General features: G+C 37.6%; 3 protein-coding genes and 1 pseudogene across 3 annotated transcripts in view; 1 reads left to right on the top strand and 3 right to left on the bottom strand.

Annotated features, from left to right (window-relative positions):
- Positions 1 to 2,463: 2,463 nt before the first annotated feature.
- On the bottom strand, positions 2,464 to 3,006 carry LOC140789144 (pectinesterase 1-like). The gene has a single exon (XM_073138751.1). The coding sequence runs from the start codon at positions 3,004 to 3,006 to the stop codon at positions 2,464 to 2,466; it is 543 nt and encodes a 180-aa protein (XP_072994852.1).
- Positions 3,007 to 3,467: 461 nt separating this feature from the next.
- LOC140788737 (uncharacterized) lies at positions 3,468 to 8,076 on the bottom strand. The gene is given in 5 exon segments (XM_073138149.1): positions 3,468 to 4,038; positions 4,911 to 5,244; positions 5,247 to 5,660; positions 5,663 to 6,187; positions 6,190 to 8,076. Coding segments are annotated over 4 exon segments (2,643 nt in total). The 5' UTR covers positions 7,763 to 8,076; the 3' UTR covers positions 3,468 to 4,038; positions 4,911 to 5,113.
- Positions 8,077 to 9,797: 1,721 nt separating this feature from the next.
- LOC140788738 (uncharacterized) lies at positions 9,798 to 21,991 on the bottom strand (annotated as a pseudogene).
- A 1,115-nt stretch (positions 21,992 to 23,106) lies between these two features.
- LOC140789143 (trafficking protein particle complex II-specific subunit 130 homolog) overlaps positions 23,107 to 24,622 on the top strand; it is a 23,919-nt gene continuing 22,403 nt past the window's right edge. The window contains 1 exon segment of the mRNA XM_073138750.1: positions 23,107 to 23,257. Coding sequence (XP_072994851.1) covers positions 23,107 to 23,257 — 151 coding nt within the window.

Here is a 24,622-nt window from a genome sequence, read left to right as displayed (position 1 = left end):
CCAAACAGTAAAGTACCATGCACGTGTCATCTAAGCTCATGCCATGCACATGTTTAGGGTTTGAGTGCTACAAAAATACCTAAATAAATAATATAAATAAATAAATAAATTAATTAATTAATTATTCTGCCATCGTTGCTAGGCTCGGCCCGCACTGAGCACCGTAGAAAGAAAGAGAAGAAGCTGAGGAAGAAGGGGAAAAAGAAAGAAAGAAAGAAAGAAGAAGAAGAAGAAGAAGAAGAAGAAGAAGAAGAAGAAGAGAAGAGGAAGAAAAGAAAGAGAGAAGGTGAGGGAGGGGGTTGCGGACCCAGCCTGCGGGGGAGGGAACCTATTGTTGCTGGCTCCTCGCCGGCGGCTCGGCCCGACGAGCCCGAGCTCGGGCAAGAAAGAGAGAGAGAGAGAGGAAGAAAAGGAAAGAGATGGGGAATGAGGGATCTCACCGGCGGTGGCGGTTTCGGGGGGGTGGCGGCGGGCCGACGTCGGCAACGAGGAGAGGAAAGAGTGCAAGAGAGAGTAGAGAGAGAGAGTAGAGTGAGAGAGTGATAGAGAGAGAGATAGCGATAGAGAGAGAGATTTAAAGAGAGAGAGGGAAGGCGGTGGAGGAGGGGTTGTTGCGGCGCCGGGGATTGCCGCGGCCATCTGGCCGCAGCCGGTTGGCTGCGGCAGTGGGCGCGTTGCGCCCTACCACACAAGCTGCATGAGCAGCTTGCGTGGGCACGAGGCCGGCCACGTCGTGCCCAAAATTAATTAATTTTTTTTAAGGTTGGGTTGTTACAATTGAGGTCCTAGTTTGCGGTGACGGACGACTGGTCATGCTGTTCGTTGAGTGATGAGCAAATGATTCTACCGCTAGGGTGTACTCTTCTTTTGGGGTCTTTATGATTGTTGAGCATGAGTGTTGATGGCCAAGGGTTTGTGTAGGAGGTGCGCCACACATGACATGCATGTCTCATTTTATGTTCATGATGATTAGTTGCATAATTATGCACGCATTCTCCATGCTGTGTGTATTGTTATCTATAATATTAGACTAGTGATAGTGCAACTTGTTGAGTGTTAAGCTCATTTAGTGTTGATATATGATGCATATTGATTGACACCATAGCAAGATACTTGGCAGTAGTTTACCTTATAGGGTATTAGATCCCTTTCCTTTAATGCTTTTTTTACTATTTTTATAAGGGGTTTATATTATTTTCTTGTTGTATCTTACGTTTAGAATGTACTCTTTTAAAATTGTCTATACTCTTATAGTCTCACGGTTACATATATATAATAGTTATATATACATAATAAGGCAAGTACAAAGTCACACTCTAAAAGAAAAGAGGGAGAGGGTGTTAGGCCTTAGGGGAGGGGAACGGCCGCTAGTGGTCACTCTGCAGTCAACTTCTTGCAAGCAACTCGGTTCTTCAACGATCCCTAATTTGATAATGAGAGAGAACGAGAAGGTCAGAGAGTAAGAGATATAAAGGAAGAGGGAGGGAAGTATATACATAATAAGTCAAGTACAAAGTTATATGCTTATAGTAATAACAAGGGTAAAAATATCACTCTAAAAGAAAAGAGGGAGAGGGAGTTAGGCTTTAGGGGAGGGGAACGACTGTTGGTGGTTACTTAACGGTCAGCCTCTTGTAAGCAACTCGGTTCTTCAACGACCCCTAGTTTGATAACGAGGGAGAACGAGAATGTTAGAGAGTAATAGATATAAAAGAAGAGGGAGGGAAGTTTGCCAACAAGGGAGAGTCGGCGATGCTCTTCCCTACTGGTCTATAGCTCGTGGTGATACTAGAGAGAGTGTGGGAGTGAGAATAAGAAAATTTGAGAGAGAGAATAAGAGAGTTTGAGAGAGAGAATGAGAGAGTTTGAGAGGTGGTGGAAAGGGGGAAGTGGCAGCAATGGGGCTAGTCGCCTGGGTTTGTGGCATTCATAGTGAGTGTTAGGGTTTGCATGGTACAATATTATAATTTTTTTCTAGGGCTACTACTTTGAAAGCCGCATTTTGCTTTCATTATTTTTTTGGGTCTTCTCCATTTTTTATGGTATGTTGTTGGACTCCTAATCCCCACACGACTCACGGTGAAAAACCCTTACTAAGGCATGTGGCGGGATTGTTAGATAAAATTATTTTAGAAAAGAAAGAGCATTTGCACTGTTACTGATGAATAATAAAAGAAGATTTTGGTAATAAAATATATGAAAATTATATGAAGTGATATTTGTCATTTTTTACATTCTAAAATGAAAATATAATGTAGAAATAGAGAACTTCACCGAAGGCAACCCTAAAAACACGCATCGATGTGAAGAGGAAAAAGTATTAATGGTTGTAAATTACTTTGTGGTTTTATTACAATATTAAGTAACTTGGTACATAAACAAAAAAGAAATAAAAAAACGTAACGTCTTATTCTTTGGTGGCAAATCGGAGAAAGTCAACAACACACTCCTTTTCGACGAAAATCAAGGGAAGGCTTTGGCGAGATCCAATGTAATACTGCATTGCTTCCCAAATTTCCCCATCATCCCCATCAGCTGCTCTTTCACCTCCCCTTCAAAATGCTTGCAGCCCCCGCAGCACTTCTCGGTGTCTGCGACGACCGTCATCATCCAACCCATGGTGTCTGCCATGGCCTTCCTGTCCATTCCCGCCATGGATACGTCGAGCTTCTTGATGGCATTCTCGAAGCCACTGGAGCAGGCACTAAGACACTGCCAGAGGGCCTTGTCTTTGACGCCCGTGTTCAAGGTTTTTGAGATGTCGGCGGCGACGCCGGTGCCGACCTCCACTGCCACCTTAAAGGACATGGCGACGACGCCGTGCAGGTCGGCGCCCTGGCTCTCGTGCTTTCCCGTGAGGGATTGGACGCAGCGGTCGACGTGGGATGTGTATTTGCATGCCTCAGGCAAAGAGACCGGACAGGGTACGGCCGGCGGGGGCGTGTGGGCGAAGGATTGAGTGGCTAGGGAGAGGCAAAGGATGAGGAGAGGGTGAAAATATGCCATCTTTGTTATATAATAAGTGAGAGATCTCGATGGGAGTTATTCTCTTTTAGATGTATGCATAGGGAGGAGTTCACGTACATGTTTATATAGGAAGATTGTTTGGTCTACGTTTAACGTTGCGATACAATGAGAGGATGTGGTGGAGAGAGATTGGTGTTGCATGGGATTGCATGGATGGAGGAGATAAAACAAGAGACTCGGTCAGTGGGTATTAAACTTCAGCTTTGAGGCCCAAAATATGGGAGAGTTTGCATGCTAGCTAAATTCAAGCTGGGCCAAACCTTTCTATTAAAAGCAAAGCCCTGTTAAGAAGCTATTAATCGGAATCAGCAAAGAGACAACCTTCCGTTAATTGAAGCTTCATTCAGATTCCTTTGACTGGATAAGGGCCATTCAACTTGCATTCAACGACGGTTTTGAGCATTTGCTACAATATGTGACAGAGACAAGGACAAATAGCATAAGAGAGAAAATGTCACATATTTATAACAGAAAACTAGCACCAAAACTTGAATACTAGAGTACTAAAACAAATGAATAAGAAATTTCAAGATGTAACACTCCTGAAAAGGTATACTGCAGATATTAGTAGATCAAAGACTGTCATGCCGGTGTGCAATATGCAGACTATCTATGAGAATTAAGCACGTATGCAATATATCAACTTGATGAGAATCATGCCGGTATGCAACATCATGAGCTAAGTTCAGGCGGGAGGACACAGACTAGGTGAGGCCCTGCTGGATTGCATCATCACCAACATCAGGCAAACCTAGTTGAGGTGGGCGCATGTATCCGGACACCAGCAGCACAAATGTAACTATGACATCTTTCCTCGAACCTGCAGTTCTGCTACTATTACAACTATGTGTGTAATTCACATAGAAAAGAAGACAAAAGAGAAAGTGAAGACCGAGATGTAAATGAATCATAATACAGGCCTTGTGTTTTTGACAATGATGCATGTCCTCTTTTCCTCTCAGCAATCATCTAGTTCTGTAGGTTGGCATCAACTTCACAGAGCACCTCATCCTGTCAAGCCAATAGTGCTTAATATTCATCAATCTCAAAGCAAAAAATAGATAGAACAATTATATATTTGTTTGGAAACCTGTTTATGCATGTATATTTGCTAACATATTTTGATTCCCAGAAGCAAAACCAGAAGGTTCATTCACTGAATTTGTTTTCTAAACAGTTGACCTTATTAGCTCAATTTCTGGTGCCTTTTATCTGCGCTATATGGATGTCTTCCAGTTACAGATAAATAAGATGCAAACATCTGATGCCTGGACTTCTATTTCCTAAAAAAGTTACCAACATGCTTCATTACAGGAATAGAGGAATTCATCCAGATAATCTGTGTATGATAATATTTGCAAACCATATGCTTAAAAGTCGAAGTGCCACATATAGTAATTAGGCATTGTCTATAACATGCAGACACACAGAAAAGAATGACGATAATTTATAATCAACTGTAAAACTGCTTGTACATCTTAGTTAGGAACAACTATTTGATAAAGAACTTGCCATGAGTAAGTTATTTGCAGGAATCATTGGATAACCAGCATAGTTAAATAATCATTTGAAAAATTATTTGGACTATGTTGTTTATTCAACTAAAAGAAGAGATAGACATATACCTAAATGAAATAATTGTAGACTCCGATCTTAGAAATGTGATTCTGCGATAAAACCTTGAATGGTCATTCAGTTTAACTGGGACACCGTTAAGTTTCCACTTCTCTCATAACAAAAAAAAAAAAAAAGCATTGAACAGTAGTTCATCTTTGTTATGCAATCATTAATCAAGAACTCCACTGAAGTTAGTAGCAAAGAAATGAACTTTATGGTATATAATGCTAGTAGACATTCAATAATGTAGTGATCCAGTGAAGTACCCTTTTCATGACAGAAGAGCTGCATCCTTCTGACGAACTGCCATTGACAATCGATCACAATAGCATTGAACCTTGTCATGCCTGTCAGATTGTCTGAAAGGGAAAACAAATGGAGAAGCACAGCTCTTGAAATCAACTCAAGATCGACTATGGATGATAAAGCTCCCGATGTAAATATACAAAGACGATCCACTCTCTATATTCTACAAAGATCTAGAAGCATGTTGGGACTTTGCCATCTCCCTCAGGACAGCACCAACAATTGCAGCTTGCTCGAGACACTCAGCTTTATGCAAAGCATCTAGAAGAATAATACAAGTTTTGGCATTGATTCTGCACCCCTTAGCCGTGTTTCCTCAAATAACCTATATGCATCGATTGCTCTGTTGGCATTGCTCATGCCTTCTATAAGAGCATTAAAGCTAACCGCATCAGGGGAACCACCACTTGCCTTGAACTTCTCAAAAAGGCTGCTAGCCTCTGCTATATTCCCAACCTTTGCAAGCCCTTGGATCATGGTTGTGTATGTGACCACACTGGGAATCAAACCCTGTTTCTGCATTTCTTGCCAGAATACAAAAGCTTTGTTATATTTCTGCACTCGACAAAGACCATTTATAAGGATGCTGTAAGTATAGGTGTTGGGAGCACATTTCATTTCTTTCATCGACTGAAAACAGACAAGGGCTTCATTAATCTCTTCTGCTTTTATCAGAGCATCAATCAGGCTATTCCATGTGTATACATTAGAGTTAAACCCTTCTGCATCATCTCTTCCATAACTAAATATGCTTCATCTATTCTGCCTACCTTGCCAAACCCATCGATAAGACTGCTGTACAAAACGACATTTATTTCCACTCCTTTTGATTTTGCTTCTTCAAATAGCATATAAGCCTCATCTAGCCTGTCAATCTTTGCAAGTCCATCAATGACAGTTCCATATGTAGAGACAGTAGGTGGCAGGCCCTTCGTATTCATCTCCTCAAGAAGCTGATATGCTTTGTCCACCTTACCTGACTTGCAGAACCCATCAATAACAGTGTTGTAAGCACGGGTATCAAGTACAAGACCTTGTTCTTTCATGGAGTAAAACAATTTGTAGGTTTCTCTAGCATGGCCAGCTTTTGTCAGACCATGGATCAGTATGGAATAGCTTCGAATATCAGGGGAAAGCCCACGAGATTTGATATCCTCAAACAGGGCACGGCCCTTTTCAATTTCACCTGCCTTGAAAACACAATCCATGTATGTGTTGAGAAGTGTGAGATCAGGGCGCACCCTCGACGATTCATCTCTTTGAAGATTTTGTGTCCATCTTCTTTTCTTCCATGCAGGAAGAAGCTTCTGATCAGAGATGTATACACAACAGCATTAGATTTGTGCCCTGCATCCAACATCCTCTCGAACAGACTATAAGCCTCATCAACCTTGCCCTTCTTGCCCAATCCATCAATAAGAGAACAATATGTCACCGCATCCGGTGTGCAGCCTTTCTGACTTATGCCTTCAAATATTTTGTAGGCTTCATCAAGCTTCTTTGCCTTACATAGCCTATCAACCATAATGTTAACAGTCAACAGATTGGGAAACAAGCCAGCTTTCTCCATGTCATCTTGCATCTTGTAAGCTTCCTCAAGTCTCCCTGTGATACAAAGCATATCAATTATGATGTTATAAGTCGAGAGGTTTGGCTCAGCATCCTTTTTCATATCCTCAAACACATTAAGAGCCTCATCCACTCTCCCTTTCTTCCCAAGGCAAGTGAGAATGGAATTATATGCAACAACACATGGAATGCATCCCTTCTCTCTTAGCCTCTCCAGTAGCTGGTAAGCATCACCAAAGCGTCCTGCAGAACCATACCCCAGAATCATCGTATTATAAGCATACGCACAAGGAACACTCCTATCTTGCTCCATCTGCTTAAACAGCTCCTCCGCTTCTCTCAATTTCTCTGCTCTGCAGAGAACCCAAATCATGCTAGTGTAGGACACATCGTCCGGCCTCAAGCCTTGAGCTTTTAACTCGTGAAAGAACTTCCAGGCCATATCCACCTTACCCACCTTGCCGAAACAATCGATACAGACATTATACAACACGATGTCTGCATTGAACGAGTTGCTCTTCATCTCATCCAACAAAGAGAGAGCCGCGTCAAGTCTTCCCTCTCTTGCAAACACCCGCACCAGTGTCGTGAACAGATGAACATTAACTTCGTAACCAATCTCCTGCATCTGATGAAACATGGTTAGAGCTAAGTCGGGTTCATGTGCATCCGCAAGGGCACCGATCAGAGTCGTGTATGCTGAGAAGGCCGGGCGGAACTTAAACTTCCGCATCATCTGTATCACATCAGCAGCTTCCTTCAATCTCCTAGACTTGATAAAACTTCCTACTAATTCAATGCACACATTGGGCGATAACCCATGTCCAAGGAGGCTCATTTCCTCCAAGAGCTTCTCCAAAATCTCATACTTTCTACAGCTAGCAATCAACATAAGGAGCGAATTGTATGCTTCAGGAGTATGCGGCTCGCCTCTGATATTTTCTACCCATCGGAAGTAATTCACAGCCAAAATCAAATCTTTAAGTCGCCTCAAGACGCCAACAACGATCTCCGAGCTGGGCTTTTGCTGGAGCAAAGAAAGAGATCTTTCCATCTCTGGCCCCCAAGGGCCGACGCAATCTATAATGCGGCAAACTTCATCAACATTAGCTTTTAAGCCGTCCTTTGCTATCCTCTCGCTATGATTGTCTCCGACCGGATCCGGAGGCCTTTCCGAGGAGAAATTCCTACATATTTGCGCAAAGGTCGCATCTTTTGATCGATCACGCGATTCCTCTCCCATGTAGAGCGACAAAGGAACCGAGGACAAGGATTCCACCTTGTGCACCCGATAGTAGACACGCAAGCTAGAGCTTTCGAGCGGGAGGACAAATATCGGATCTTTGCCACCATTGCCATAAGGAGTCAATCAAGCACTAGAAATCGGAAACAGCGGAGGTGGGGAAATCCTAGGAATACGTGGGATGGTCTGGAATTGGAGTCTAAATTTGCGAATTTATGTAGAAAAATTGGTGATTCTTTCACGAAGTCGAGAGAGGGAGGGCGAAACCCTAAACCCTGGTCGAAATCATCGTGCAACCCCGTTTGTTTCCAGATGGGCGGGGGTGCCGTAGTCCATAGACATCGAAAAATTCAGTTCGATAACGAATAGAAAAATAAAAATTCCAAACAATATTTTATTTCACTAAAAAGCTCTCTGCACTCTTGATTAAACCAATTTTAAGTACGCCCGAGACATTGCTCCGAATAATTTCTTTTTGTTCCCGAAACAATCGGATTGAGGTCAAGCCTGAGCGCCACTTGCTACACTAATAATAAACAAAAAATTATTATCATTTACTAGAAAAAGGAGTTAATATCAAAATATTTTTTTTAATTCAATATCAATATAACATCATTTATAATGATATAAAATTTTAGAAAAATTAGTAAATTTGTATTGGAAAACTGTGATCAAACCCCAAGGCTTCCATAGAGCTCTAAGCCTCCTTATTTTTATTCCATGTCAGCTGCAAACTACTCCCAGGTCTTTCCATTATTTTTATTCCAATTGTATAATGTTGACGGGTACAAAAATGGGTATTTATCTTTATCTTAATCTGAATCTAATATTTTCTTTTCTAATTTACTCGATTAAAATATAATAAACTATTTGTCTTGTTTGTCTAATTAACGCAATAAATATAAAATAAACAATTAGTGTTTCTCATGAATTCTTTGATGCTCTAGAAGTTAGATAAAAACGCTGATCAGTTCTAACATTTTCTTTTTTTTTTTAAATACTAGTTGACAATTGACATTTCCAAAACAGTCATCAAGAACAATACTGAAAGGTCAGTTTGGAGTCAAAAACTCCTCATCCTCCATACAAGAGGGTCGGTTTTAGTCAAGAATTCCATGCATAACTGATAAAAAAAAAAAATACAAGAAATATTCATGAACAGAGTATAACAATTATACATGAAAAGAGTATAACAATAATACCTGAAAAGAGTACAACAAATTATTTGCAAGTAGATACTTGAAATGATGTTCTACAATAATAAATCCATTAAACTGGTAATTTTGAAATATTCAAGAAGCTCTTAGATTAGCAACCTAAACCACTGGAATTTGCATTAAAACACCCGTAAGTTTTTAGAAAAGTAAGATTAAACTCTTAGGTTAATCACTTGTATAAATTATGTGCACTTTATAATAAAAAAAATCTGTGCATCTATTATAAAGAATGAGAGCACTCAATTTTACAAGCTCAATCTTATTATTACAAAAACTTAAAAATAGCTGAAGAGTTCAATCTTACTATCACAAAAACTTAAAAAGCTATTTAGTACAAATGGCCCAAACCATCGAGAAACATGAGCAAGCTATTACAGGAGAACTGCAGTCCATAGTTGTGGTCAGGTCAATTTCAGGTCCATTAGAAGGGTAATGGACTACAAAAATCAAAGTCATATACAAGTAACCAATACAGCAAGTAAAAACTAGGATTACACTGAAAAGTGATGAGCAAAAATCAGAACAGTTTCCCTTCGATGCAAAAATCAGAAACTTATCTGACCATGCTTTGGGGCTCGTTTGACATCATTTATATTTCATTGTCTGCTTCAATAAACATAAGTACAAGTATGTCTTTGGGGGGTGGTGGTGGTAGTATGCAATAGAAGAAAATTGACCTTTGCTAAGGAAATGGCAGAATTGAGAGCTGCAGATGATCAAATTAACTACATAACATGACTGAGGATATGCGGAAAGGAATAGCTGCTTTATATCATTCAACTATATTTACAACCAGGACAACAAATAAATCAAGCAAGTAAATAAATTATTTGGAGTTGCAAATTTTATTCCATTTGGCAAATTCTATTGCATGTACAGATAGAGAGGCCTCTATTGCTGAAGTGATAGAATACGAACAAAAAGGGCTACGGTTATACCACTACGAGAGATACACCAAATATTACTTAATTATGATATAACTTAACGACCGATAAATGACTTGATATGGAATTTAATTACACGGGGAGCTCGACAAGAAAAAGAACCACGAACTTTGCCGAGGTTGTGAATGTTTGCAAGGATAGTAGACTGTACATTTGGTGACTCCTACATGAAATAGCTAAGTGCTTTCTTCTTCCTTGATCCACCTTCACCGTAGAGCTCATTCCATTGGAGAAGCTCACTCATGTTTGCAGATTCCGATGACACACTAGCACATACCTACATGAGCACCCATTATTATTTTATTAGATCTGCTTGAACAGACAAATATGAACAAAAACTACAATCTGCAGGAAGTGATTTTCAGTGTTCCTATCCAGCAATAAGTTTCTTCTGGGAAAACATCAAAAGGTTGGTAACATTTTTAAAAAGCCCAGTGTACTTAGCTTGAAACTTTTATAGGTCAATAATAATTGTACTGCATTACATAGAACCTCCCCTTTTGACAAATTTGTAAATAGACTCCGATTGAAGGCAAGTTTGCAAATAAACAGCCTTTAGTTCATTCACAAAATTATTCTGTCTTATTCTTTTGACTACAATGCCCTTCAAGTGCTTCTTGGATATATAGGACAAGGGGAGAAGAAGAGCATTTTTCGTCAAAATAACATTATCAAATGAGATATTCCGTACCAAGTTGTTTTTGCAAATATACCAAAAAAGAAGTCAATTTGCAAATATTAATAAAAGAAAAGGTAAGATTAAAATGTCAGTGGGCATAAGTAAGTTTCTATGATTCTTAGCGTGGGGTCATGCCCAACATTGCCAGAGCCATGCCGCCTTGCACTAGCATCATGCCATCAGGGGAGAGAGGCCAAAAACTAGTGTTCCTGATGGATGAGGTTGGCAGCGAGGTATCGGAGGGGGAGGAGAGATAGGGAACAAGAGAGAGGGAGGAAGAAAGGGCAAGAGAGAGAGAGAGGGAGCAAAAAGGTGAACGATGTGGCATGGGGTTCTCAATTCATATTAGATAGGGTGGGGAGGAAGTAGAAAAATTTTCAAGGATCGACTTTGGTCCTTAATTGGTCCAGAATCCAGAACACCTTAATATAAAACACTTATGTTGAAGGGTTTTGGATATTGAATTCAAGCCTGTCCAGAACCAAATATGACCAGTGGAATCCTTCTTCCACATAATCCTACAGGTCATGGTGAAACCTAGGCAGCACAAATTTCAACTGCTCTCTCTCTCTCTCTCTCCTATTCTTAGAAAGTTAATGGAATAGCAAATAAGGTAAAATGAAGTAATTCACCTGTTCATGTGCATATTTAAAGTCTTCCATATTTAAAGGACGAATATCGTCACTTCCGTGCAATGCAGGTAAAGGTCTACCTTCTGATACTGCCAAACTTTTCTCCTGTGGTGGAAACAGTATTGGTAACGTTAACAGTAATAACAAGCAACATCATGACATTTAAACAGAAGAGAAGGCAAATACTGAAGGGGACACTATTCCAAACATTGACAAGATTAATGCTTTATATGACAACTAAAGAAAAAGAAAAAGAACATACTGGAATAATACAACCTTGTATCATGAAACTGAAGTTGCAAGCAAGAATAGCTAAATTAGTCATACTAGAATATACAATTACAATCATTGACAAGAATGCAAGAAATAGAAAATGCAGAAAATATTTCCAATTGCAAACTGATGTTTAGAAATAAGTGTAGTTGTACAGTACTAACCTTCTTTTCCTTCTCCAGAACTTCTCTAATGGGACAATGTGCTGCAGTAACACAGAGATTCTGAAAATGGAAAAAGAAAATATAAATGCAGATTACATAATTACAACAACAAAAAATCAAATAGGAAAACCTGATGTCCAAGTCAACCTTCAAGTCGCTTCCTGAGTATCCAGCAGTCATATTGGCAATCACTTCCAAATCAACATCCGGAGCCAAGTCTTCTTTGGCTAAAATTACTCTGATAATCTTTTCTCTGTTTGACGCATCTGGCAAGTTTACCATTAATCTGCAAGAAATATTTCAGCAAATAAAATAACAATCTATCATCAGTGACGAGTATGCAAATTATACTTGTGAATAACTCCAGAACTCTTTCATTTACCTCCGAGGAAGCCTCCTTATTACTGCCTCATCAAGGTCAAAAGGCCGGTTTGTGGCAGCTAGCACCAATACACGTTCATTATCTTTGGTACGTAGCCCATCCCAGTTCACCATAAATTCATTCTTCATCTTGCGCATGGCTTCATGCTCTCCTGGATTTTCTCTCCTTCCTAACATACTATCAACCTGCATAAAGAAAAGCAAGTCAACTAAGAGAATCAACACAATATGAAGGTCAAGTTACTAAAATTTCAGTTATTAAGAAAGACATGGAGAGGGCGCTAACAGTTTCCTCACAAACCTCATCGACAAAAATCACGCTAGGAGCAATTTTGCTTGCTAATGAGAAAACCGCTTTTACATACTTCTCTCCTTCACCAAACCACTAATGTAAATGAACTCTGCATTAGATTTAGTAGGAAAAAAACATGTATCAAATATCAATTAAAATTGTTCCTGCATCAAGAATTACCTTTGAGCTGATGCTTGACATTGATATGTTGATAAAATTGGCCCCTGCTTCTGTTGCAACGGCTTTAGCAAGCATGGTTTTTCCTGTACCAGGAGGACCAAAGAGCAGTATTCCCTTGCAGGGCTGTCAAAGTAAAAGGAAAAGCTGATACAGTTAAAGTTTCAAAAAGGAATAAAACAGATTATGCTTCAATAATGTCCAAAAACTGGCATTCCAGCATCAGCACAACCTCAAAGTTGATAAAATATTTAAGAATCGAGCTACCAAGAAACTATCCAAATTCTTCATACAGACAGACCGAACTGCATTTCTTTTGTCAAAGGGAACAATATCAAACTGACAAACTCTAATCAACATAGGTGGGATGAGATCAAAAGATTAAATAGCCAATTTCTACATTGAACAGCTCACATACATACTTCAAGCCTTTAAGGAATATCAATGAATAAGATTATCTTCTGTAACATCACAAATTCCTTTTCCTATTAAAAAATGATATAAATTGATGATAGAGATTCTGCAGGATTTCTAATTTTTGATAGCTTGTCTCAACATGATTTATTTGTTAGTTAGCCTAATGAAATGAAGTTTCAATTTTTAAATAACATCTACAATTTCCATTGTGCTGAGGTGCATGGCACCTGCATATCATTGAGTAGATCAAATACTCTCCACTATAAACAACTAGCATTATAAAAATGTTGAGCTTGGCCCAAAAAGAAAGCCCGCCATTGCACAAACACTAACCATTGCGCAAATATGTCCACAATGTTTTGTGGCCATATTCCAAATATCAAAAACATCTTTTGAGTACTAGTCATTGCCTTCTAGATTGTAATTTGAAAATTCTGGATAAATATTTCATCTTTGATCCATCAGTGAGGCAATATTTTGAGAATGATGATGGAATACCTATGGAATGGAGAATGTTATGCTATGTAACAAAAACTGTGAGGATCCAACCATCTTACTACAGAAAACAAATTGTTAAGATAAGCCTTGTTTGCTTAAAAACTAATGTAAGCTTATTATCACAAACCTAGGTAAATAGCCCCACAACTTCCTTAATAATGCAAAAACTGTAGGTTTTGATGTCAAACAACACTCACTGGAAAAGATTTCCTACACAATGGAAGTCTTTGAAGATAAAAGAGCCAACAATAATAGAGTTAGAAATATGTATGAATCATTCAGCTGCTCTTGCCTTCTAAAGAAATTGCTAACAAACAAAAGAAGTACAAAGGCATTAAACAAGAAATAAATTTCAAAGAAAAATCCATCCAAGAGGAGAATCTCTTATTATTTGGCACATGCCAGAAGTCGATGTCAAAAGCGCACCTTTGTCAACTGTCCTTTGCAGAACAATTCAGGTCTTTGCAGAGGAAGCATCACCAGTTCCTTCAACGCCTCCTTTACATTTTCTAATGCTCCAATATCATCAAATGTAACCCCAATATCATTAGGAGGAATAACATCAGCCAGAAGTCGTTTTCAAATTCATTCTCGGTGACCACATCCTGAAAATAATCAAGGCGAAAAATAGAAATATAACTAGGAGAACCAATTAAAACTGAAACAAAACCATTGTACACAAGTCAGAACTTTGAAATGTAAAAGCTGACAACACTGCTGAAGTATTTTTAAACATGCAAGGGGTGTCCATGCCCGCCAACCTGCATGTTTATGTGTACATATATATATATATGTATGTGTGTGGGTGGGTGGGTGTGTCATACATTTGCATACTTGCCCCAAATCTCTAGTATATAACAATCGGAGTTTTAAACAGTTCTTGGATAAGTACCTTTAGTGATTTTTTCGAGCTCTTTGTATCACTTTGCATGCTTTGTAGCATATGAAGCCCATGCTTGATGCTGTCATGCATGATGATTACTTTCACATGTTAAGGGTATATGTTCATTGGTCTTAAATTATCAAATGAACTAGTAGAGAAAATGTTAGAACTTAGAACATAGCATAGAGCCTGTCAAAAACATAATTACCTTTCATTGGAAAGTACAAGTTTACCATCCTTCATAGATTCTTCAATTTTGTTGTCCTTCAGGTGATGACTAAGAGCAAAACCAACAATCCTGTCCACATCTATTAAATCAAAAGTGAAAAGGTGGTCAAGTTAGCTACCTAATACACAGTAAAAGTAACAAGTATGACAATTTACTCACTTTCGTTTGTCAAGGTTTGGTCCTTTACGGATATCAGTTCAAGATCATTACAGTCCAGTGCATTGCGATTCAGAAACTGTACAAGATGAAATATCCAGAGGAAATAAATGTGATGAAAGAAAGTTATGTGATATTAAATTAGGAAGAAAAAGGTGGAAAGAGCACAAACATAGGAAAGGTCTTAACATGGTGAATTCAATTTAAATTGATTTTGGAGGGAAAAGTGAAGAACAACCAAAACGAAAAACATAAAGGTGACTAAGCATAGAAAGGACCAGATCACTTAAGGTATGTGGCTATGTGTGATAGAAGTCATTCATCACAGTTAGTCTGCATTTCATCTCATGTCAACCTGAGACTGTATACTTACAGCCTAAGGAGAATTCAACAATCTAGCTTATTTTGCAACTTTTATTGATCTTGTAGTTCAAGGGCTCTCGCTCAATGAATAAAAGATATGCTGGTGAGAATAGACTAAAAGTTCCCATGAACAAAAGAAATTTATTGTGGCAGGCACCTTCATAGGACAAGGTATGTCAATAGAAAGGGATTATGCACTATATCAGATAACTATGTAGTCTCAAAGCAGCCACGGGAAATCCAAATAATAATAGTTGATTTGATTCAATCTTTCTAATTTAAACAACAATCTACATATCTAGGAGTGCTGATAAATAATAGCAACGCTATCCATTACATGATTTTTCCAGATGAAAAAAATGAAAGAAGTTGATAAAATAATACTTGCAAACAAACAAATATTTCATGTTAAGCAAAGAAAGTAACATTATTCACTAACTTAAAAAGGACATAATACAATAGGAAATAGCTCGTAAAGAACTAAACAGAGCTAAGAGCCACGGGAAGTAGCAGAATAAACAGAGTACAATTCTAATTGATGGTAAGGATAAGCATCTATAGTGTACAAACAAGAAATCATTTGAAACTTACAGAGCGAATGCTAACAATATTGGACTTGGCTTTAAGGGTTTCAACATCACGATCTAATTGTTGCTTCCAATCTAAAAGTTGGGCCTCATCCTGCCAAAGATTCAAGGATATCACAATCTGCTTTGTAAAAGTACAAGCATAACTGTCACAACAAACAAAACAAAAACAAAAAAGAAAAGAAAAACCAATATTGCACCTGTGGAATCTGAATGGAAATTTTATTAGGAAAAAGTCTAGTGAGCTGCTTCATTGCCTTGGGGATTTCTTTGCTTCTCTCATTCAGCCTACTGAAGTTATCCTAGCATTTCAGAAGATAAATTTATTATAAAAAAAAAGCAAACAGGAAAGGAAATTTCTATCTCTCGGGTAGTTTGGAGTTGTTATATCAGTAATTAGTGATGAAAGAGGAAAGCATGAGATAATTTCCACAAATTGTTAGATGTACGAGTTAGGGGAAACATGAAGAAAACTAAGGTCAAATTTCATTTGATGTCATCAGTTACATCCATGGGCATCAATTAATTTGATATTAGAAGAGTTATAACATGGTTAACAAAAGGGCATTCAAGTGCATGAAACTGCCATCAATGTCGGCTCTATGGAGCAGCTAAAGAAGATGTTCCCAACAAGGGAGCAATCTAGCAACTCTCCAAAATTCACTGCCAAGAAACACAGCCTAGATACTAAATAAAGATATGACTTTGATATACAACTATACAAAGCTTCGTTCATCTTTATGGCATACACAGACCTACAAGCCAGATGAAACATTATATATCTAAAACACCCTAGCTTTGTTTTGAATTCTGAGTAAGTTAATATATTTTTTAAGCTTTTATGTTTCACATGTGAGTATTTTATATTTTTTTTTTCCTTGTTGTTACGGTCGCTTTCGATGAAGATGATTTTCTATCCAATTTAATAATCTGAATATAATTCAGTATGGAACTTGCGAAGGTAACTAGGTTCGATCCAACTGTTGGATCAATCTAAAATTCGAATGTGTTGTTCCTCTAGGAGTTAGGAATCTAACGTCACTGAAATCTTGTCGATCGGATGAATAGATCGAAAATTACGTATGAAATAATAACTGAAGATTATGAGATAGCGAGATGGAAGTGGAATATGTGGTTAGGATTATGAAAAATGATTATGGATATGGTGGATGAATTAGTGCTTAAAACTAAATGAGGTGGGAGAAGAGAACTTCCAGGTATGGCTAATTGTTAGAGGAAGGAGGAAGAAACGACAGAGGATTAACCTCAATCATAGACAAGAATTCAAATTGGACGCCAAGAAGGATGAAGATGGCTCAAGCCTAGATGAAAACCAATTTCAATGATCAATAATCCAAAGAGACTGTTTTTCACATATTTGGAGGTAGCCAAACATCTAAAAACCATAAACAAATCTTATTACAACTTGTCATTTTTTCTAAAATTTTTAAAAAATTCTACATTTTAAAATAATATTTAGAATTTTACATAATTAAAAAATAGTCTCGATCTCGATATGAACGGCCAATACGTATTATTTTTTCATACGCCCGATACCGATCTCGATCCCGATATCGGGAACCTTGAGAATAACTATTAATTTGCGTTATCCTTGAGTCAAGACAAGAGATTAGTTATTACATTTGAACTAATCAACCACCATGCTCACCATCTTCCATGCTTTTAGAACTCTATTAAGTATTAAGTTATTAACCTAGCTCATGCATGCACTACTTTACCCAAACCCATTGATCCCGATCCGGATTGGGATCTGACGATTCAAGCCTATCCAGACCCGATCCTAGTCAATCAGATCGAACGATCCAAGCCGCCTCCCGCCCGATGGATCTGGGATCGAGATTGGTTGATCCAGATTCGGATCGATCGATCCTACTAACCATGTAGCAAAAACTTCTCAAGCATTGCACGGATAGCGATTAAGCCTTACACAACTAGCGACCCTAAAGCATTGCACACGTAGTGGCAATACAAAAGCATTGCATATATATCGAATGATAATGCATAAAATTAGTTTTTTCTAAATAAAGACCTTATTTTGAGAATAACAAATAAGAAACCTATTATAGAAGTGTTCTTAATCCTAAGTGAATGAGGCTAGCATTACTGAATGAGTTGTCATATTTAGGATGCCACTTTGTGTGAGTATAAAAATGACTAGCCCATGCTCAATAGTTGGTGCATATTCAAGTTACAAAAGCACCATCTCTATTGACAAGTGTATTGTTTGCATACCGCTTTATTCACCAAAACCTATAGAGATTGAATCTCATGCACTAGAACAACTTGTTATCGTGTCAACAAGGTAAATCTAAGGATAGCCATGCCTGCCGACCCACCCCGTGCTGATTGAGACCTCGTGCCAATAGAGTATTGTCACTCAATACGGCACGCGACTATGCTCTGGCCGACACGAGTGCATGCCGACCCAACACAAGCCTTTCTATCGACCCGTGCCGGTCAACTAGAGGTGATTATCAGGCGGGCCGGGCCGGGCTTACATATTTGTTCACGGCTCGACCCACCAATAACTCAGGTCGGGTTGGGTTGGGTCGGGTTCGAGCCGAGTTCAAGTCGAGTTAGAATATTTTAGCTCGTTACAATAAACTAGCCCATTAAATATTGGACTTGAATTGAGCATAATGGGTCTATATAATGGGTTAAATTAAAAAATATTATTTTCCATTGGGTCGAATTTAATGGGTCCATATGATGACATTTTAGTTAAACTTTTATGTGAACATACTGATATACTGATATATAATTTACTAAATATACGATGTAGGACTAAATTAACTATAGGAATAAGTATGCATTATGGGTTGGCCATCGATAGGAGTAGTGGGTCAAGCTTTTAGGTCAGGCCGAGTGGACAAAGGCTTAGCCTATACCGCTCACTACCATCTCTCAGCTCGGCCGAGCCATGCCAAAATCGAGCTCGAGCCAGCTTACCGAGCGAGTTCGGGGCTGGATTTGGGCGTGTCATGACCAATCTTCTCTACAATCAAGACAGATTTTATTTTTCTATTTTTTTATTTTGCATTTTAAAAACCAATTTTTAGTGTATAAATGGTAGATCTAGCTTAATTTTATTAGATTTATTATTTGTGAGTCATTTTACGAAGATTTAGCATTTTTGTGCTAAATCTATAGAAAAAATTATTTCAATATAGGAATCAAAAGAAATTTTGATATAAAAACAAAACATTTAATATGTCAAATTCATTTAAATTGAGTCAAAATTAGTATATAAACATATCAAATTAACTCCGTATAAATTGATCTGAACACAAAATTTATAATTTTTAGCTAAAATTTTAGCATAATTAAATTTCCTCCATTTTTTTAAATTCTAAAAATATAAATTAATATATCAAATTCATTCAAATTGGATCAAAACTAATATAGGAACATGTTGGATTAACTATGTTCATCTAGATTTTGGTTTTAATTTATTAATTAATTAACGTATTCAATCATATTATGTGTTGAATCATATTTCTACTTAACTACTAATAATATCTTTAATAAAATAGGTCATTTACAACATTACCTAAGGATAAAAGACTCTAATATAGAGCTCTAATATATATATTCAAACTAGAAATATGTATAAAGAGCCTAAAAGATATATTAGAGGCATGCCACTAGCATACAATGGCACCCTGTATCGACTAGGTTACAGCACCACAAAGCTTTGGCATGGCCTTCTTTGGCTGTAGCAACTACGGAAGACCTTACCCATGGACCAGATGGAATTCTATTGTTTTCATGTCTAGAATAGCTTTAACAAAGGCCACGAATGATTCTTAGTAGTAGATAAAGAATTACACTAATTCACAATTCTCTCCATTTATTAGAAGTGTTTAGCTGCATATGTTCTATAGATACAAGTATTATCTTATGTTAATAAACCAAAGCATGCAAACAAGAGACGATCTAGACTTATCATGCACATTCAAGGTTCATTTTTAACTACACCACCAGTCATGCCTAACAAAGATTACATCATTTTCATATGCTTGTTGTTCTCGGTAAATACATCTCTTCTACAAAATTTGAGTTCTCCTAATTTCTTATGAGAGTTCTATTGGCCCTCATAGATCATATCAAAAATCAACTTCACATTATGCAACAAATGTTCACCATGCTTTTCTCCTCAAGTTCTTTCTTTTTTGTTTATGTAATCTTCTTATATATTCATCCCCCCAAATCTTGGCACATGATCGTAGTCTTTATGAGTTCAGTAAAGTTCACTTTCCTCCCTCTGAAAACTAGTAACAATGAAACAAGAAAGTGAAAAGGGCAACCCAACAATGGGAAGCCAACCATGAGAAAATGGTATAGGCTCCAGAAAATCACTTTGAGTTAGTGGATGGAACATTTAAGACAAACTCCGATGTAGGTCAAAAATTACAACCATGCTGATATGAGGAAAGATGAGGAGTACAAATCCATGCAGACATAGAAAAGATAATGTATTTCCAGATCTCTTTTTCTGCCTCAGTATTTTGTCCATATTAGCACAATAGATAAATAAGAATGCATGGGAGGAAAGAAGAGGGAAAGAAGAGAAGTGACACTAAAGGTATTAAAATTAGAATCTCCCACAAAAAAGTTGATTTCTCCTCAGGCCTTTTAGGAGACAACTAGATAACACCAAATAACAAGTATTACTAGTCTAATTCTTTTTCACTCAGGAGACAAGTAGATAACACAAAATAACAAGTATTACTAGTCTAATTCTTTCTCACTCAAATGTAGAATTAAATTGGTTTGGAGCTCCTCTAGAAAAAAAAAATGACTTAAAACTTAAAAAGAACCCAAATTAAAATTTTCCTAACAAAACTTATCTCCTAATACTCCAAAATTCAGAACTCCTCAACTCAAGGAGTTCTAAATCAATTGCAATGTTTTAAAAGATAATCTCATTTTCTGCTGAAAAAATAATCTGAAACTCTAGTTCAGACCTATCCTTTTAGAAGGCAAATTATATTTGACATAATGGTTGGACAATACAAACCATAAAGTTCTCACGTTTTTGTACCCAACAGAAAACTAACCAATACCCGGAAGAAGCAGGATAACACAAAGCATCTAGCTGCTACAGTAGGTAAGCTGAAATTGTTTTACAGTACCTAAAGGTTACAGATATCAATATCTCCTGACTCCTTATACGATTAATCAAAAACAAAACAAAAATATCTCGAGAAAACAAAAACACTCAAACAAAAGATGTTCTATCATTAATTGTAGTAGAACATGTAAACAAGTTATATTACTACATAAACAAATTCTGCCTTACGCATAATGTGGAGATGACACTACCAAATGAAATGCATAGGCCAAACAATCAGTAAGCCGTAAACCATCAGGAATAAAATCAAAATCAAGACATTCAGTAAATATGCATGCTGGATTCTGCAGTGGTTTAAGCAATATTACCGGGAAAGCAAAGTCCAGCAGTGCCTGGCTGCTTGTAAATTTCTGTAAAAGAAGGCCTCCTGGATGTGACTGCAAGATGTAACCAATAAAATGGTAGTAAGAAATGGGGAAAAATTACCAATAAAATGATAGTAAGAAATGTGCTAATATTAAGAGGTCAACTACAAGGATCCTCCTGTACTGCTGATTTCTACAGATTTTACTACGCATGAAATGCGGGAAAACTACCCAAAAAAAAATTTTAAATCAAGATAGATAAAAAGGACTAATTCTAAAATGTTACCTTCTCCTTGCGGCTGTCAATTTGGGTGTGAGAACCTACTATAAGAACACCTGGGGGTACTAATTCAAGTTTACTCTTCAATGCTACATAGGAATCTGTGCTTCCAGTCACAGATTTCTCTATGTCCTTAAGTAAAATAATTAAAGGACCATTTTTACTTTCTTCTGAGACAACCTGGAAAAAAGATGCATACATGATCAGGCAAACATATAGATTGTTGCACATCACTACATTAACAGACGCACCTCTAGAAGTTCGCTGACAGCCAGCCTTTCAACTTCTTCACTTCCAGAGGGGTCTGGACGAAGTAAATCAGCTGACAGGAGAAAAGGTGAAGTACATAAATGATCAACAGAAACTCACAAAATTAAGAAAAAGATTTTGAAAGGCAACAAAATAAGATGTGCATTGTGAACTACCAGTGCAAAAGAAACCGTGATCTTCCTCGCATAGGCCCCCAAGATCATTTCCATCAGGGATTTGTTTATCAAATCTGACTCCAACTTTAGAGGAACCATTATCTTCAAATGCAAGTACCACTTTCCCTCGATAACCATAATTAGGACCCCTGCACATCGTTGAAACAATTAGAAAACCTGGCAGAAGCAGAAGCTATTATCCCACAAAAGTTATTAGAAATTTGCTTGCAAATGCAGAAAGATAAAACCAGCTTATCAGCAAATCTGACGATAGCAACATGCTTAAAACCGAGCATCATATCTTCCAAAGATGCAGCTTTTGGACATTCATTATTAACAGATGTGCCACACATTGGCAAACATCATTTGTGTCATATATTATAACAGTCAATTTGGAAGTTGATAGATTTAGAGAGAACCAACTGAGATCACTTCAGAAGTTGATCTTAGCTGCTATTTAGCAAGGGCCATCAGAAGTACAATAGAAAACCAAAAAGCATGAGAACAAACAATGTTTTGACGAAGAGATCATAGTTGATTAATTATACTACTGGTTGATTATTTAGCAAGGGCCATCAGAAGTTCAGAACCTCATTAGAACTAAGTACATGAGCCTCATAGTTTCTTTTAACCATAGTTCAATAAATGAGCAAATACATTTTAGTTTTTACTCCCCAATGCCTTCTTTTCCATAATCTTGCCTATGCTTAGAAAGGTAAAATTTTCTGGGCCTTAAGAGAATGTGAATGTGTTTTGGATCCATACAAAAGATAGCTCATTAAGACAACTTTGGAAGGTCAAGTTACACCTTCAGGCAATTGATCATCATCTACTCCAAGAGTTACATAGTGCAATATGTACTGTAGATAAATCATCTTCTGACTCTCACTCTTGAAGGAAATCATCTGTCATGGTTGCATATTTTAAAAAATTAACTTGCTGTAATTTTTGATAATTTGAAATTGCTTTCTAGCTTCTTGTGTTGCACATATGATGAGACTACTACCAGTCATGAAATGGACAAAAAAATTCAGAATAATTCAATCCACTAGCTTACAAACATATTTATTCAGAACTTAAGACTTTTCTAGTCCCTTGCACCACCAGATTGTGAATCACCACGTACATTACTAATTCTCTAATGATATCACCCAAAATAAAGAAAAGCTCAATGGATCTTCGGTGGCATAACAAGTGCAAAATGTGAAAGCCATTGTGTCACATGAACCAAGCAAACTAAATGTTCTTGATGTGAGGATTCTTGAAGTCACTATACTACACCTAGACATGGAGGCTTCTTCTAGATTTCTCTGTCTTTGTATATCTAGAGCTCAAGGATGGCTGTGTTGGTTGGCACGCCTCATGCCGATAGAGTATCGGCACTCAACACGGGGCATAGACTCGTGCCAAAATGTGTTGAGCCGTGCTGGTAGGACAGGTGTGTGCCAAGCTAACACGGCCTTGTGTCGTGCCACATCAATCGGCACGAGTTTTTTTTTTTTCACTTTAAAAATTAATTTGCAGTGTACAAATGATATCTAGTTCAATTTTAACCGAGATCCAAATACACCTCATGTTAGTCTTGTGTCCCTTCTTTTAAATAAAGTTAGGTGCATAAAGTCTATCTGACTCATTTTTCAAATTTTATATAAAAAAACACAATTTTATTTTGAGGGAAACCTTTGGTGGCTACCCTAGAAAGCCCACATATTCCATTTCCTCGTCTTCCCACCATTGCCCCTTCTCTCTCCCCTTTCCCCTTCCATGGTTGTATTAGACATAGGACGCTTAGGTACAACATCTCTCTCCCTCTTTCTTTCCATCTCTCTTCTCTTTCTCAAATTCTCCTTTTCATCTTCCCTCATCAAGGATTGGCTTTTGAGGAGGAATGCAAGGACCTTGAACAAGGAGAGAGAAACTTGAGTAGAAAATGAAGCTCAAGAACTGAGGTTTGGAATTTTGTAAGAGAAGATTGAAGTTGGGATGCTCATGGGCCAAGCCATGTGGGGTTCGGGCCAAAGATGGCTGGCTTACTGCATAGTTTAGTACATGTTAGGGGATAGAATGAGGGAGAAAATATGGGAAGAGGGAGAAGAAAGAAAAAGGAACTCACCAACTTCAAGGTTGTTGTCTGGCAATTCAAGGAAGAGAAAAATAAAGAAGGATGCACTCAAAAATTAGAATTCGCAACTTCAGTGAAGAGTAGTAAACTACAAATTACTTTCAAGTATTTTATAAAAAGTCTTGGTCAAAAGAAAGGTTGGGGAAGAATGCAAAGAAAGAAGCATGAAGGGTGGATCGAAATGGGAGAGGGAAAGGTAAAGAGGTTGGTGCAGCTCGCTAATATGCAATCAACTAGGCACATGAAACATGGCATATTGTCCATAGATGGCATGCCCTTATATTACAATATGACAATCCTTGGTTGCAAAGACACAAACATGGTTGTTGGATTTGGAAATCATTTAAGCAATTGATTCACGAAAAAGATGAACAATCCAATTACAATGAAAGGAAAATAAAAGTTCATATTATCTACATAAGAAGCAATCATAAAAGGTGCTAGCACTATATGAATAGATAGTGATTTTATTGAAGAAAAAATAACACATCTGTAGAAGCACATTACTTGATAAAAGGTCCTATTTTACGGTGCTTAATTATAATTTACTAAATAGTGTTAGAATTGTCACACTCAGATCTTTCTTGATTAAAATTTCAGCATCAAAGAGTTTGTTATGTGTCTGGGGTGTCACATATAGCGAGTAAGATATACAATATTAAGTTGGACCTCTACTAGGAC

This window comes from Typha latifolia, chromosome 5, assembly GCF_019914945.1.
Source record: "Typha latifolia isolate L0001 chromosome 5, TyphaL0001v2, whole genome shotgun sequence".
Classification (NCBI taxonomy): domain Eukaryota; kingdom Viridiplantae; phylum Streptophyta; class Magnoliopsida; order Poales; family Typhaceae; genus Typha; species Typha latifolia.
This window is presented reverse-complemented; position numbering and strand designations above follow the sequence as displayed.

What these genes read in the sequence shown, in the direction of transcription:
- LOC140789144 (XM_073138751.1), bottom strand. Translation starts at nt 3,006, where the DNA reads ATGGCATATTTTCACCCTCTCCTCATCCTTTGCCTCTCCCTAGCCACT.